The sequence below is a fragment of the Anolis sagrei genome, chromosome 1 (assembly GCF_037176765.1).
Source record: "Anolis sagrei isolate rAnoSag1 chromosome 1, rAnoSag1.mat, whole genome shotgun sequence".
Lineage (NCBI taxonomy): Eukaryota > Metazoa > Chordata > Lepidosauria > Squamata > Dactyloidae > Anolis > Anolis sagrei.
The window spans coordinates 110455848-110472711 of record NC_090021.1 but is presented as its reverse complement, the minus strand read 5'-3'; the positions used below and the strand labels follow the sequence as shown (position 1 = coordinate 110472711).

Sequence of the window (16864 nt, the reverse complement as noted above, 5' to 3'; positions counted from 1 at the left end):
TTTAAAAGGTATAGCCATCATACTGACCCCTTTTAAAATTTCTTGCCATCTTCTGTAGCTGCTCAGTAACAATATATCCTTTAAGAAGTTTGTGATGTGAAAATTGCTTTCTCCTCTACCTCTCCTTTCATTCCCTCTATAAGCAATTACAGTTGACTCATCTTACCATCAAACCATTCCAACATTTGACAAGTGGTGTTCAATACATGTGTTTTAAATTGAGTTAACAGGAGTTTATTAGATGGAGTGATCCATTCACAAAATCATTTTTTAAAATAGCATAAAGCAAGGAAAATAGTCATATGTCTACAAACCATTCTCTTATATAATTACAAGGACAGAAAATGGGGCAGTGTGATGCTGTTTTAGAGTATTGGACTGGCACCTAAAGGAAAGTCGGTTCCACTCCCCATTCAATAAGCACTTCATCACACGAGAGCATCTATCTACTTTAAATCTGATTGCTTCCTCCTGAAGAATTCTGGGGTTTGAAGTTTAGTGGGGCCCAGGACCTCCCTGGCTGGACAGTTTAAACTACAAACCCCTTATTCTGAAATAAAAGAAATAATTTTGGGTTAGGGATATTCTCCAGTATGTACTTGCTTGTATGGGGTGGTGGTGTTGCCAAGGTGCCATTTAGCTACAATGGTGAAGGAAAGAGAATGTCCAGAGTCTGCTAGTGTACCTCTAACATATTGTATGGGCATCTGGAAAGACAAAGGCATTCTTTCTCTTGGCTGCACAACTGCAATCAGATTCTGTCTAGCTGCCTGTTCTTCCCAGCCACTAGTTGACTTAAGGCATATATCCTAGATGTTGTAAATATTATGGTGAAGCTTTACTTGATAGTCACTTGTCTTAGCCTCATCTCACAAGACCATTGTATAGTAAACTGGGGGAAGAGGAGAACCATCTGCAATGCCTTAAGCAAATTAGATGAAACATGGGATACAAAGAAAATAAACACAACAAATAAATGTAATACAAGACAGCATCCTATATCATATGGACAGCTAAACGAATTCTGTTCAAAAGCTGAAAAAGATCCAAAACACTACCCAGTAAAATATACTAGTGGACCAACAGCCCTCTGCTTGTTCATGTACTCCACTGAAATCATAGAGTGACACGTGTATAGGCAAGGGGGATGTGCAGTTGGAGGAGGGATCTTTTCCTCACTAGCACAGGTGTCCAGAAACCAGTGTTGCTCCCCTCCCCTGGAAGTCCCAAGAGAGTTCCTACTAACTGCTACACAAAAAGTCAAGGGCCTCTTCTGAGTGGGCTAAGGCATGGAGCAGAAAGCTAATGCAGAAAAAGGAATATAAAAAATGTGTGAAGGCATCTTCCTCAAATGGGAGCTTTGTTAACAGGACAGTGTACCTGGCTGATTTTGGGGAAGCCATTGTTTTGCTTCTTCTTGTCATCATCAGCATCATCATCACCATGATCACAACAGTAACAATACCAAAAATTCTACAGGAGGCTGAAGAACTGTGGGGAGGCTCTTGAAACACACAGGCACAACAGGAAAGTTACTTCTAGGATCTCCTTTTTGACCAAGCAAATATCAATTGATTTTCAAATAAGAGCTAGAGAGTCAACAATAGCATTTATGATCAAGGGGAAATGAGCATATGAGTAATTGCACTGATAAATCTAATTAAGCACTATTTAGAATAACATTACTGTCCAATTTACTGGAAGTGAACAACCAAGACACAATTGCGGAAGTGCAACAGAAGTTCATCTGGCTATGGCTCAGATGTTTATTTCCTAATATATGCCCCTCTGTCGATTCAACCTCCATAGGATCACCGAGTAAGGAATATGCTAAGCCTTGAGATTTCAGGGCCAAATTGCATTCTGATGTCACAGAAGATGGGTACAGGTGATTTCAAAAAGGACCAGCCCAATAGGTATGATGCTTTAAGCATCAACCAACTAAAACTCAGCCAACCAAGTCTAACAAAGAAAGAATATACGTAAATAGGGTCACAAGTGTGAATGCTGCACTTTCACCCTATGATTCTTTCCCTTCGACAGGAGGACTGGAGATGAGGGGCTGGGCTCTAAAATGTGGCAACCTAACCAACCAAATAAAATTCTCTGTTCCCTCTTTTTAAACCTTCTTGCTATAATGAACTATTAAAGTGGGAACATTTTACAATGAGAGCTGGGTTCATAACAGTTGAACTTGTAATGGCTCAAAAATAAGACAAGGTATTTTTCAGTTTTGAGGAAAATAGTTTTTTTTTTAGCCTATCCTGCATTAATGGGAGTAGAAGAGGTGGACTAATATTGCCTGTTTTTACAAATATGAGAACCATTCTCTCTCTTCTGCTTTCTCCCAGCATCTATCTTTCGAACATGGGAGCATTCAGTAACTATGGTTGAGAAACCTATCTTCCAGGAAAGTTAAGTCCAGTCCAAGACCCATTTTCTTCCTGAGATAAATTGTAGGATCATACTTTTCTGCCTTCCATGGACAGAAGTCAACTGGATGAGCAGTTGGATCTTCTTTCAGTAGTGCCAACATGACAGAGACCTTTAAAACTCATAAGGATAGCAGGCTAATTTAGCAGTATAGACCAGATTCTGTAGCACCCTGAGCTGTACCCATCAAAGGAGAGGGATGAGAACATTTCAGAAGTTCAGGAAGAATGAATGAGGGTTGTTATTACTCCACCTTATTTGCCAAATAGGATAGTTGCTTTGTTTTGCCTAATTGTAAAATTAATATTCTTTGTGAATATTAATCTTACAATATTAAGAATAAACTATACAGTAAGGAAAAGTGACTTAATTCATATCTGGACAATAGCAGAACCCGTTTTCAGCACTAAGGATGAATTGTGGAATATGAAAGCAGGGGTGAGCATCATGCCACTTTCCAAATGTTGTTGGTCTGCAACTCTCATCAGCAACATAACCAGTGGTGGGGAATGCCAGATATTGCATCCCAATAACATACAAAGAACAGCATAGTTTTCATTCCTGGTGAGAAGTCATAATAAACAAAAATTTCTTCTGGGCAGTCTATATCGAATAGCCACAGCTTACCTCCCTCTCTTCTATTCAGCCTCTACCTCAGTGTTTATATAGCAGGTGATAGGACTTCCCATCAGTACTGGACCTCAGCCACCCTGTTTCTGAAGTGCTATATATAGGCGCACTCTTACATTTTCCAGTAATTCATAATCCCAGAAGCATAAATAGTTCATTCTCCCTACTCTGGCAGTCTGGATTTGAAACTGAGAACAAATATTCTGTTTTACTTTATTACCACCATGAGCAGCAGCAGCAGCAGGTAACATATTGGTTGAGCACAGTCATTTTGCCCTTTCACTCATTTTTGATTGTTTTCAAATAGCGTTTGTCATGTTTTCTGCACTGTAAAAACGGTGGGAATATTCCATCTTTTCATTATTCTTCAATTGAAAGTAACCGGATATCTGGCACACTCTATCCAATGTATCCACCCTTTATACAATCTGAAGAGAAACCACCTTTATTACTGAGCATTTACCTAATTTTATTTTTTCTTCTTCACACTTCTGTGCAAATGTTGACTTACTGCTCCTCCCATTGCTAATTCCCACCACTGAAAGTATTTCTCGGTACCAGGGTTACCTATTTTCTTTGGTTAGAAGATCTCAATATTAGCATTCTGTTCACATTTTGATGGTTTGTGTGTACTTTAGGACAAATGTGTGGCATGTAATTGATGGCAATTTATAGCAAATTAAATGGGACATCCATAATTTCCAACGAGATTACAGTTATGAGAAACCGCAAAAATGACAGAACACTATTAATTTTCCTCAATTTCAGTCCCAGCACACCACAAAGGTGCCCTGGAAGACCAGAGATTCCTAGGAATTTTCAAAAGCCCTTCAATACAATTCTATAGTGAGATAGGGCAAATAAGGCAATCTGCTGAGAGTGCCTCAGATAAGCTTCTCGGGAGAAGTCACCACCTGTGGATAATCCGCAGTTCTGAGTTATCATGAAACGGTAGTGACATTTTTACAGGTAAGGAAAAAGCAGGAGTTTTTTTTTTGATGAAAACCCAGTTCTGCCTCTAATGTCCTGTTAGGTGTTAGAAAAAGCACCCATCTCAGCATGGCAGCTGTCAGGGCCAAATTTCAGGGGGGGTGGGTGGGCGGTGAAACCTGCTTCCTAGCTCACACTGAGGCAAAGAGCACAGCAGGGACAGAGCAGCCTTCAATAGCCTGCAGCTCCGCCCCTGTCAACCACCTCCACCAAGTCTGGCCTCCTTAATGAGAGCATTCAACACCCCCCCCCCCAACTTGGTTGTTTCACTACATTGGCTATTGCTGCAAGTAATGACCGTGTGAATAAATTGACAATATTTGCTTGAAATAGTGCTTGCAGTTCTGGAGAGACTCTTAATTTTTTGTGTCTCATAGACTTAGCATGGGGATTTGGTTAACTAGTTAAAATTCATGAGTAAACCAGGTTTTTTTAACCTGAAAAATGGGGGGAGGGGGTTGAACCCCCAGGCCTGGCAGCTGTAATCAATGTTGCCAGCATTTCCTCAATTTCAGTCCCACCACACCATAGAGGGGCACTGGAGGACCAGAAATTCCCAAGAATTTGCAGAATTCTTCAATACAATTCTATGGTGAGATTGGGCAAATATAGCAATCCGCCGACAGTGTTTCAGATAAACTTTTGGGGAGAAGTCACCACCAGTGGATAAGGAAAAAGCAGAGGGGTTTTTTGTGGTGAAAACCCAGCTCTGCTTCTAATGTGTTGCCAAAATACTATTTTTCTCTCCACAAGCACAGAGGAGTTGGGGGTTAGAAAAAGCACCCATCTCAGCATGGCAGCTGTAATCAATGTACTCAGAATGGTTCCTTGTTGGGTGACATTCCACACATGTGATGGGAAAAGTATTGCTATGTGGGAGCAGCGCAAGGGGCAACAAATTTGCCCCACTTACACCTCTGTCTGGTGGTCAAGCATCTCTGTGATGGCTTTTGTAATGAAGTTGTAACTATAAGAAAGATTGGGAGTTTATTGATTAATATAAGATTGGGAGATTGGCATTGTGGGAGCTATGAGCTAGTAATATATCTTCAAATTTAAAAGTGCAATTATATAATATATCTTAAAGGAGTAGACTAGTCAGAACTAAAAACTCATCGGACAGAGATTGAGAGGTCTGTAGACTATAGTTAGATTAGTAGATTAGTTTTTATGTTTGTTAGTTTTCTTTTTGTATGCACGTTTTGTATATTGGTTTGATCTAGCAGTTTGTTAGCTATTGTAGGTTAGTGTTTTATATAAAGAAAAATGCTTGCTTTGTGTGTTAGTTGTGATTTATTTATTTACATATGTCTTTACCAGTATGCTTGTCTCATTAAATAAAATTAATATAGAAATACAATTCTGTGGGAAATTCCAGGGAGGTCCTGGTAAATTTCTAGAGAGACTACCTGAATAGATAAGTAAAACTATGGAAATGAGTTCTGCAGTGACAGGGGTCTTACTTTACATGTTTAGCTGTCAAAGGTTTTTCTTCCCCTGCCTTATTAGACTTTCAAATCATGCAGAACCTTTTCTGTCTGCTCAGTTGATATGAATCTTTTTGTTCAACATAGAAAGATCTTTAGAGGAGTTAACACGCCAAGGCTTGCGTGTACAGACAGTCCCCAAGTTACGAACAAGATAGATTTAATGTATAGTTGGAGGCTTTCATGACTGGAATCACTGGGTTGTTGTAGGATTTCGAGCTGTGTGGCCATGTTCTAGAAGCATTCTCTCCTGGCGTTTCACCTGCATCTGTGGCAGGCATCCTCAGAGGCTGTGAGGTCCTTACAGCCCGAAAAACCTACAACAACCCAAAATAGGTTCTGTAGGTTTGTACTTAAGTTCAATTTTATGTAATTTGGAACAAGTACATTTTTAAGTGTAACTCTAGCTAAATATATTTGGATGGCATAGGGAAGGGTTAACACTCCTATGGTGTTTGCCTTGCTATCTATGCTTCTGTTTCACCTCACTTTTCATCCCCGAGATAATTGGATTTTGAAAAAAAATGGCTTGTTGTGGAAACAAGAATTGGTGCTAAAACTTCAGTGGAAACCCCCTTTCCCCATGATAACTCTTTCAGGGGTGAATTTCCCTGGCAAGGGGTAGATTTCTCTCACTTCCTGTTGTCTCAGCCCTGTTTTTAACTATGAGTCATTTGTAAGTCTGATATTTGCAACTTGGGGACTACCTGTATAGCACTGCACCTTCATTTATGCAGATCTTTTAGGGGCTACAGCAGCAGTATACAAAGTGCAGTTTTTGGGCTTGTTTGTGGCTTTAAAACCATTTCTGTGGCCCTTATTCATTGTCAGATCCTTCACTCCAAAACAGTGGGTTCTTCCTGCTCCTGGAAGGGTATACTTCCCCAGAAGAAAGTTTCCATGTCTTTTCACACAATGCAATTACAGCACTTCAACACCATTTTAACTGCCACAAAATCCATCCTGTTAAAGCCTGGAAGTTGTAGTTCAGAAAGAAGAGTTTAGAACTCATCTAGCACCTCACACTAAACCGCTAATGCCAGGATTCAATACAATGCTAGCACAACAGTTGAAGTGGAATCATAGTGTTAGAATTGCCAAGCGTGAAAAAGCCACAGGTTCTTATCTCAAGAGCTTTCATTCCTTGTTAGATTGAAAAGAGCCATGTTCAGAAACCATGCTGAGCGATGGCAAAAGGAGTGAAGATACCTATGCAGGTAAAATAGAAAAACATGCAACAGGGGATGGGGTAAAATGAACATATTGGCATTAAGTATTTTAGAGGAAAAAGGGAAGAATCTTCTGAAAATTAACCCAAAGCTGGAAAGCGATGAAAAAGCACATTATTTCTATATTACAAGATACTTTCAAATTGCAGAGGGGAGGGTTTGATTGATAAATGAGGCATACTGCTTTTGCATTAGGCCAATTACTCATTTGAAAGTTGCATAAATTCAGGAAGAAAAGCAGTATTGAATGACAACCTCCCTCCCATCAAAAAATTATCAAGTGGATAATTGCATTACCTTTCTTATACTTGCTGCCAAGTAATCTGAAAACTGGAATTAAATTTTCAGCAAGTGTACTGCTGATATTTATACCAAGAAGGCAAAACTAATGACTGAAGGGAAGCTTCAATAATTAAATTCAGATTGGTATTTAAAAATGACAGATGAACCAAGAATATCAAGAATATGCTTATATTATACTATGCAAACTGGAACAGAGTCCGAATAAAGCAATAATAGATGAACTTGCCTCCTGAATAAAGAACACATATCAGTGCCAATCATATACTAATTGAAACTGTTCATTTTGAGTTCAGTGGCTGCTTCAGTTTGCTCTTGGATGCCAAGTTATAGAATAGACATATTTCCTGTGCAGTTCAATAGAGGGAGAAGCTTCATGCCCAGAAATTCCTCTTCAAAGGTAATGCTTGTGATCTCCTTGTTTTAGAGTTTTGTCCATCTACCTGAGGCCACATACATGCAATGGAGATGACAGATTAGAACCAACCTGTTAAGCCAACCTCACATAAGATTGCAGCCTAAGCTAACCTATCTTTGGATCCAAGGGATGATGCTCAGTAAATGTGGTCGTTACATCCCTCTGAGAATTCCACAAGTACTGTATGTACTCGAATATAAGCCTAGTTTTTCAGCCCTCATTTTAGGCTGAAAAAGTCCCCCTGGCTTTTACTCAAGTCAAGGTTATTTATTATTTTACTCTGTTGTTGTTGTTGTTGTTGTTGTTGTTGTTGTTATTTTTATTATTACAGTTATTATTTTACTCTATTATTATTACATTTATTACTTTATTATTACTGTTATTATTATATTTCCATTATTTTACATTATTATTATTATTATTACATTTATTATTTTACTCTATTATTTTTGGAAAGATATGTAAACACATTTACACTAAAGAAGGTTAGAATAATGTTTTAATCAGAGTTGGGCAGTCTTATCTTAAATTACAGTGTTATGTAAATATTCAAAAACATTTAACCTACAGATGCCTCAATTAATGTAATTTTATTGGTATCTATTTTAATTTTGAAATTTACCAGTAATTGCTGCATTTCCCACCTTTGGCTTATACTCGAGTCAATCCATTTTCCCAGTTTTTTGTGGTAAATTAGGTGTCTCAGATTATATTTGGGTTGGTTTATGCTTGAGTATATATGGCACTTTAAAATTTTAAATTTTTAACACGAACAGTATATTTAAGAACAGAATTAGCAACAGTAGCTTTCTGCTGAGAGTATACTCATTTAGGAAAATGCTATTTGATGGTGGCCTATTAATTTGGAGCATTATTAAACAGACAGCCTTTTATAGAGTGTTTTCTTTTACTTTGCTGTACCCTCTATCTCAGAACCATAAGGCAGGAATCATGAACTAGCTGTGGGAAATCAGAACCTTTACAACATGGAAAAAGCAAGAAGAAAAAAAAATCTGGTTGAGTGCCTCTTGGTACGAATATATTTAACCTTCTTCTCAAGGCCAGTTATATAAACAGGGGTCCTAAACAATTGCTACACACAGCTGAGTTAGGGCATGATGATGGGAAGTGGAGAGCCAGAAGTAATTAGAATAATTTTGCAAAGCACATAGAAAGCTTTTGTCTGCCTGGATGAATTAACCGGTGAAGATTCATTCTCTGAACTAAAATTCACATTAGGCCTCTCTTAATAAATGTTACATGACCTTCCCATTCTTTCTAAAAAGAGCAACGTATGCAATGTGCTAGAAGGAGATGATCTCAAGGCATAAGTAAATCAGGCAAAGGAACATGTCACACATTTGTACCCATCACTCAGGAACTGCTGCCCTAGAAAAGACAACATGTGGAAAAGCTGTCAGGTAAAACGTTAGATGACATGTCATCTCCTAAAATTTTTCAAAGGAGGCTGGCCATTTTTTATAAGTCATCAAGTAAAGAGACATCTGGAAATGTTAGAATTGCTCATGAAAAAGCTGTAAGAATGACATGTAGTGGAGATTTCTATTAATGGATACATGCTTTTGACATTATATATTATAACAATAACACTTACATTTAGTACATTTCCCTAAGACACTTGCATGTCCTGTAGAGTAAATGTATTACCATTGGTACAGAACTGTTGCCTACTTAACCCTATGAATGGCAACTTGAAGCTTGCCATTCATTGCCTATTTCACACACACACACACACACACACACACACACACACAGAGTCGGGATCATCACAAGGCAATTTTCTGAAGCAGAAAATGCCACCCCAGATTCATCCAAGTTGGTACCTGAAGGAAGGTACGTTATTTTTAACACAAGAGAGCAAAAATTGTAGAAACACCTTTCCGCAGCTCTGGTAGTAAATTAAATAAACACTCATTTGTGCCTTTTCTTGATATCCAAAATGTGTTGCATCGGATTGTCATTTCCTATTGCCCAATAGTAGGGCAGGTTTTGAACATTGTACCATTATAAATAAGTGTGGGTGTGAATGGTCTCATGTGTTCATTTCTGTGCACTCTTGGTAATAGTTACAGCCACTTGGTTTTGACTGCATGATTAATTAGGCGGTATTTTGACAACTAATGTAAACAGGATAGAAAATATTAAGAGACTTTCAGGGGAAAATTTCAAATCCTGAATTCATAGCATGGACTAAGGAAAGATGAGGAAAGAGCATACAACTCAGTAGCACTTCCAGATGGAAAGATACAAGTCCAATCTATGGCAACTTCATGTAGGAATGAGAATGGGTCATGCCAGCAAACCTGGAGAGCCACTGTTAGTTAGTGTAGAGGTAGTATTGGAGACATGGTATTGGTTTAAGATAAAGTCCTACTCTTTTAATGTGAGTGAAATCTTGCAGAAATATTCTAAGAGTGGGGTATTTCTTTGCCTTCCTTCACCAATTTGCCTTATACTCAGCATTGCTCATGAAGGACATTTGACTGTGATAGGTCCTTGGCTTTTTGGCATTCAAGAGGTCTTAATGATTGCTTGCTTACTTTATTTATTTATGTTATTAATTTGTTTTAATTTATTACAATACACTTCATGAACATTTATTCTATTTTGAATGTTATTACAGGTAGCAAACCTGAATGTAACTTTTTAGCAGAAATATAGGGCATAAGTTTATAAATGAATGAATGAGATGCGATGATTGTTTGGAGGTAAATGGCAAAACATAAAGAGTAAGCTTAGTTTCTTTATATATATGGATAGGTATTTGGAACATCATTGAAACTGCCTTCAAGTCACAGATCATTTGGGTGACACGAGGTAATTCTACAGTGTAGAATTGATGGAATTTGACACGATTTTAACTTCTATGGCTCAATGGACTCATAGGAGTTTTACAAAGTTGTTAGCCTTCCCTGCCAAAGAATGCTATTGCCTCACTAAATAGCAACCATGTTTCCTTAGCATTGAGCTATGGCAGTTAAAGTGGTGTCAAATTGCATTAATTCTACAATGTATATGCACACTTAGAAGAAATGGACTGTCACAAAACAAGAGTCCTGGGTTTTCTTGGGGGAGGGTGAGAAGGTGGGAAGTAAAACTGTGAGAAAACGTGTCCATGACTCCTGGTCCCCCCTCATCCAAAAAACTTATTTTCTAGCAATAGCAGTTTCACAATAACTTTCACCAGAGTCTCTCCCCCCTCCTCTCATTTCCCAATTTCCTACAAAGAGGATGTCCAATCATATCTGGTCTCAATTTTCCCAATATTCTCTCCTTCCTTCTATTTTTGGCAGCTGTTGCTGCTCCGGGTAGTTCCTGGGAGTAGAGCAGAAGACATTTATTCCTCAACCTTGAATACTGCCCACAGTGCCCAGCCCTGCATGAGAGAATATGTTTTGCAAAGATAACAAGATATATTGCATTTAATATTCTCAAATTCTATTTATAATTAAAGAAGCAAATTAATGCCTAGGTAGTACTTTGAAAATCCATTTCTCCTGTAACTATGCTCCAAACTGTCAATTCAGCAGTACAGTGACACAATAGGTGTGCATCTGTCCCTGTCACTTGCATGCCAATTTTTTTCAGAAAGGCGGAAAGGTATGGTGGGAGCATTTCCACAGCCAATTGATTTCCAAAACAAACAAATAAAATATCAAATGAATAGTCTGTTGCAGAAGGTATTTGAATTGGGTTGTGCTGAACTGTATTTAAATCATTTTATTATATTTTATTGTAATTTAGAAACTGTGGGCTCTTGGTATCCCCTGGGGCTTGGTTCCAGGACCTCCCATGATACCAACACCCATATAAGATAAAATGATTTATATATAAATGGACAAAACTGAAGTTTGCTTTTGGATTCTTTTGTTTTAAAAAATTCAAGCAGTGTATGGTTGAATCTATGGATATGGAATCCATGGCTATAGATGACTGACTGGTTTTCCATTGTTTTAACTGAATTTGGTTTTCAGTCATATTGTAAGCTGCCTTGGGTAGCATTTCTGCAAAAAGATGTGATAATAGATGAATGAATGAACAAATGAATGAATGAACAAACGAACATGTCAATAAAGCAGGTGGTTAGTGAAAAGCATAGGTAGTGCAAACACTAGGATTTGCACAATATCTTTTCTCACAAGCTGTGTATATAGATCAGACTCCATGCTGGCTTACTTCAATTGAAGTTTTCCCACAAACCTCCTGACATCTCATGTGGTTTGTCATGTGGATCCTCCACATCACATGACTTGTGTCGGGATCACTGACATGTAGGCAATCCATTTCACTGTTTATTCAGTTGTGGCTGTATATTTCTGCTTGCCTCTAAAAGCTGTTGCAACCTTCATCTCTGACCAGTATAGGCCAGACAGCATTATAATAGTAACATTATACTGCAGAAATCGACAGTTGCTTAGGTATCAAGGAAGTAGGAGAATCAAAATATATACATACATTTTCAAGTCATACTTAAAAAAATAAGAAAACTAGGGATGGGATTTTTTCAGCTGCTATTTAAAAATGCTCTGAGCTATAACACAAATGGACAAATGCTAGTGCTACTTAAAAAAATCTATCATAAGCCATATACATTTCAATGTTAATAAATTAAACTTATGTGTGAACTTTTAAAATAATAAGGGGAAAATATTTAATTATTTAATCTTTTCTCATTACCTTCCTGATCTAGGTATATTTTCCTTGCTTTTTATAAAACATGTGATTCACTAATTGCTTACTTAAAGATTTTTTTTTTCTTTTTTGGGGGGAGATAATCATAATTTCTGTCAAGAAGTTTGAGAAGTTGAACACGAATCCTATACCAATCTTCATGGGAGGACAACTGATGAACTCAGTAGGATTTCCTCTTGAGTATACAAGCCTAAATATCCTAAAGGCACCTGATCCCATCTGATCTTGAAAGCTAAGCAAGATCAGACCTGGTAAGTACTTGTATGGAAGACCACCAAGGAATGTGAGGTGCTGTGGGGTACATTTCAGAGGAAAGAATTGGAAAAACCATATCTGAGGATTCCTTGCCTAAGAAAAACCTATGAAAATTATGGGTTCCAAGCAATTGACTGACAACTATGAAAGAACATACATGAAGGCATATAGGATTTGACTTGCAGCATGAGTCTTTCTTCTAAAAAAGCAACCTAATTATGCCTGGTTTTGTTTGGTTACTATTTTCACCAACAACATGAAGAGTTAATAATGACCAGCATATATTTTAGTGTACAGGCAGTCTCTGAGTTACAAACATCTATCTTACAAATGACTCATGGTTATGCACGGGGGTGAGACAACACGAAGTGAGAGAAATGTTCCCCTTGGACAGAAAATTCTCTCCTGAGAGTTATCACGGATAAAGGGGGTCTCTGCTGAAGCTTTCTCACCAACAAGCCAAATTTCAAAATCTAATTCTCACAGGGACAGAAAGTGAGGTGAATTTTTTTGAACAGGGGCACAGATGGAAAAGCACACACCACAGGGTTGTTAACCCATTCCTATTTTATTAAAAGCATATATGGCTGGAGTTACACTTAAAAATGAACCTGTTCCGACTTACATACCAATTCAACCTAACAACAAACCTACAGAACCTATCTTGTCCATAACTTGGGGACTGCCTGTAGTAACTTTCCTTTTTTTCTTAATCATGGCTGTTATATAATTTTTAATCACCTGAAGCCTAACTCTGTCAAGTGTGTGCTTTCCACCTACGTAATTGTGAGGGCAACAGGAAATTGAAAGTTACCTGGGAAGGCCAAGAGCTTGAACATTGTTCCCAGCCTAAATATCTCAATGTTACCTTATACTGAACACTAACATTTAGGAAACACTTTGCAAACACCAAGCACAGAGTAACATGCACACAATAACATCCTTATAGCACATGGGATGCAGACTCAAAATTAATAAGAACCTCAACCCTGGCCTTGCCTTACACAACTGCTGAGTATGTATGCCCCGTCTGGCATAAATATTCCTATGCAAAGCGGATGAATATAGCACTGAATAAAACATGTAGAATAATCACAGGATATCTTAAACTTACACCTGCCAATAGACTTTATAAGCTAGCTGGCATTGCCCTTATGATGTGCGACTGAAAGTTGCTTCCAATTGCCAATTGAACACTGTGAAAGTCACCAACTGTATGGCTATCAACCTCCTCCCAGTAGACTTAAATCTAGGAAAAGTTTCATGAGAACCAGCACCCCTCTTAATATTCCTTCAGCAACAACAAGAATATCCCTGTGGACAGAAAAATCAGGCAATTCCAACTTGATGGCTCCCCATGAGGGTCTTCTTCCAGAAGCAAACCAAGAATGGGCAACTTGGAAGTCCATGAACAGTCTCAGAAGCGGCATTGGCAGATCAAAAGACAACCTGGCAAAATGGCACTACCTAGAAGAATCCTCCACCTTGTGTGATTGTGGAACTGAACAAACAACCCAGCATCTGTATGCCTGCCCGAAATGTCCTGTGTCATGCACAGAGGAAGAATTGTTTAAAGCTACAGACAATGTGGTTGCTGTTGCCAGTTTTTGATCTAAAATTATTTAGCAGCTTGTGCTCCCTTTATTTTATCAGTTTTAGACTTATTTATTTATGCAATGACACAAAATAAATAAATAAATAAATAATTTATATCATGGTTAATTCCCAGATTGTCAAGTAAGTGCAACTTAATTACTATAAAATATCAATATAATTACAAAAGCATTTGTTTTCTATCCACAACTCTACAAATAAGCATTCACTTTTTCTTGCTACCCATATGCCCCAATTTTTAAAATAGTATTAAAGGATTACATTAAATGGATTGTAAAAAAGACAGAATAATAAACAGTGGTCTAAAACGTCAGCTATAAGTGTCATTACTACTTAGCTAAATTATACTTTCCTCTCAACAAGTGTCCTCCACAGTTAATTAAATCATTGTTTGTTACACTAATTGGCATCATTAAAAATATGCATATACAATTCTATTTGAAAACACAATCTGAAAGCATTATTACCAATATAGGCCAATTGCTCATATAGCACTGCTCATTCTGAAATGGTAATAAGAGCGTATTTGGCTTTGGAATCCAATCTGTATAAGTAAAATATATTGAATATTGATGCCAAGAATAACAAGTTATAATCCATGCATTTTTGCCTACTTGTGTTTTGGTTGGAACCTGCTGGATATTTCAGAACTAACAAGGTTCATTTAATCCCTTTTTAAAAAATCCAGTTATATAAATTTGGGGTGATTTTTCAGGAAAAAGGGTAAATGAAAATCAGCTCGGTAGCAAAGTAAAGAGCACCCTGCCATAAGTATGGCTATTTTCTGCCAAGAATGAAAAAGAGAAACAATGCCCACTTACATATTACAGAAATGGCAACAAATTGTGTGAGCTTTTTCAGAGAATTAGAAGGGAAATGCCCTTTTCAGCAAATACTATCACAATGGATTGAATGTAAGCTTGGCCATCTTAAAACAGACTTTGTAAAATCAATGAGATTTAAAATAGTTATGACTTATGAGGTCCACTGATTTAAGCATTACTGAGTCCAGACACAAACCAGTACTTTTATCCTTCCTGCGCTCTGCAGAATGATGACTATTGCAATTTACAAATGTGGTTATATGTGTGTTTACCCTTTACTTTTAAATCCACCTTTCAAATGTTAAAGTACAGAATTCATGAAATAGAAAAACATGGTGTAGTGCTACTCAAGATCTCAATCCAGCTAAATATAGACACAATTAATTTTCACTAGAACTAAATGTTTATTTTGAGCATTGGACTACAACTCTGGAGACCAGGGTTTGATTCCCCATTTGACCATGGGAACTCCCTGGGTGACCTTGAGGGAGTCACACACTCTCAGCCACATAATGTGATAAGCTTGCCTTAGGGTCACCATAGGTAAAAACAGGCTTGGAGGCACAGGACAACAGAATGGGATGTAGCAATTGCCATCCCTAGTTGAGTTTTTTGAGAAGCGATGTGTACCTACATTTGGTCTCAGATGAGTTATTTTTGGGGTGTCTGGAAGTGTCTTATCGAGTGTGGTGCACATTCCTCAGAGGCCCTTCAACCAAGTTATACAACTATTCTGTCTACTGTTCCAACTATGAAGTAGTCATCCTATGTGTATTCATCATCCCACTGGGAAAATTTAATGAAGAATAGCATAAAATGTAAATAGAGTAGTTAATAGGAATATCTATTAAGTTCTGTTGTAGTGATTACTCTGACTTCAAAGTAAAAATGTTCAGGTCTGGAACTGAAGATTTCTTTTTAAGTCATGCAGCTCTAAGCAGTGAAAAACATAATTTTCTTCTTCCTTAACTTTCCTACTTAAATGCCCCTTCCCACCCCAGAAGCAGCAATGTAAATCAACACTATATTTTAAGGCACACTTACCTGTGCTTCCTTGGACTTGGAGCGCAAGGCAAATTACAAGAAATATGAATCCAGTTTTCATGTGCATGCTGCTTTTTTTAACCATTCACAATTTTCAAGGATGGTTATGCTGATTTGGCCTAATAAGTGGGTTGCTTTTAAGGACGCAAAACCACACACAATTCCAGCTGTCCTAAAACTGAAGTGTTTGGAATGTCCTCTCATTCGATAAGTGACCACCGACGGGGAATCCAGAAGTTGAGTAAACCCCAAGCTCACGCCACCTCTTGCCCAAAGAGAACGAAAGTCGGACTGGAGTGAGAATTCAGAGAAGAGTGACGAAGTTTAAACAACAACAAAAAAAGCAGTGTCTGTTTCTGGAATAAGCCGTTTATCTACTGCTCAGACATAATCCCTCTTATGGTCCAGCTGGGAGAGCTGCCTTCATCTTATTAACCTTCTGGAGTGGCATCTGTCAGCCCCAGAAGACTTTCAGGAGCACCACAGTAACAATAGAAGTCTTCTTCTAGTGGCAATTACTTCTCAACATTTGCCATTTGGATATTCCAGCGATGTGACCAATGCAATCCTGAGAAGCATTGAGAAAGGGCAGCCGCCGAGTGCGCTTACTTTGGTGAGGTGCATTCATAGCGTTGCGGTTTGAAAACTCTGAAAAGGCTGCCTCTCACAATGTCCAAACAAGCAATGTCATTACTCAGCAGGAAAGTGCTGGAGTGATCACAACTTGGAACACCCAAATCCAAATTAGATTAGAGACATGGGAAGGGAAAGGTGGGGGATAAGGAAGCATGGAGTGGGGCCCAGAGGGGAGAGTGATAGTAAAAGGAATGCATCTTGCATTCACATCTGAAGCATTGTAGAATCTAGAAAACTACTCAAATTAAGTATTCCCTTCTATAAGTAAACCTAACTATCTTGTAGCACTTT

At 38.0% G+C, this 16864-nt stretch overlaps 1 protein-coding gene across 4 annotated transcripts in view; it reads right to left on the bottom strand.

Annotated features, from left to right (window-relative positions):
* Positions 1–16616, bottom strand: part of IMPG1 (interphotoreceptor matrix proteoglycan 1) — a 118344-nt gene extending 101728 nt beyond the window's left edge. Inside the window, exon 1 of one of the 4 annotated variants that reach the window (XM_067467761.1) lies at positions 15938–16616. In XM_067467761.1, the coding sequence (XP_067323862.1) occupies positions 15938–16022 (85 nt within the window). In that variant the 5' untranslated portion in view covers positions 16023–16616. The remainder of the gene's footprint in view (positions 1–15937) is intronic. The other 3 variants (XM_060752940.2, XM_067467760.1, XM_060752943.2) reach the window with 3 other exon arrangements.
* Positions 16617–16864: the final 248 nt, after the last annotated feature.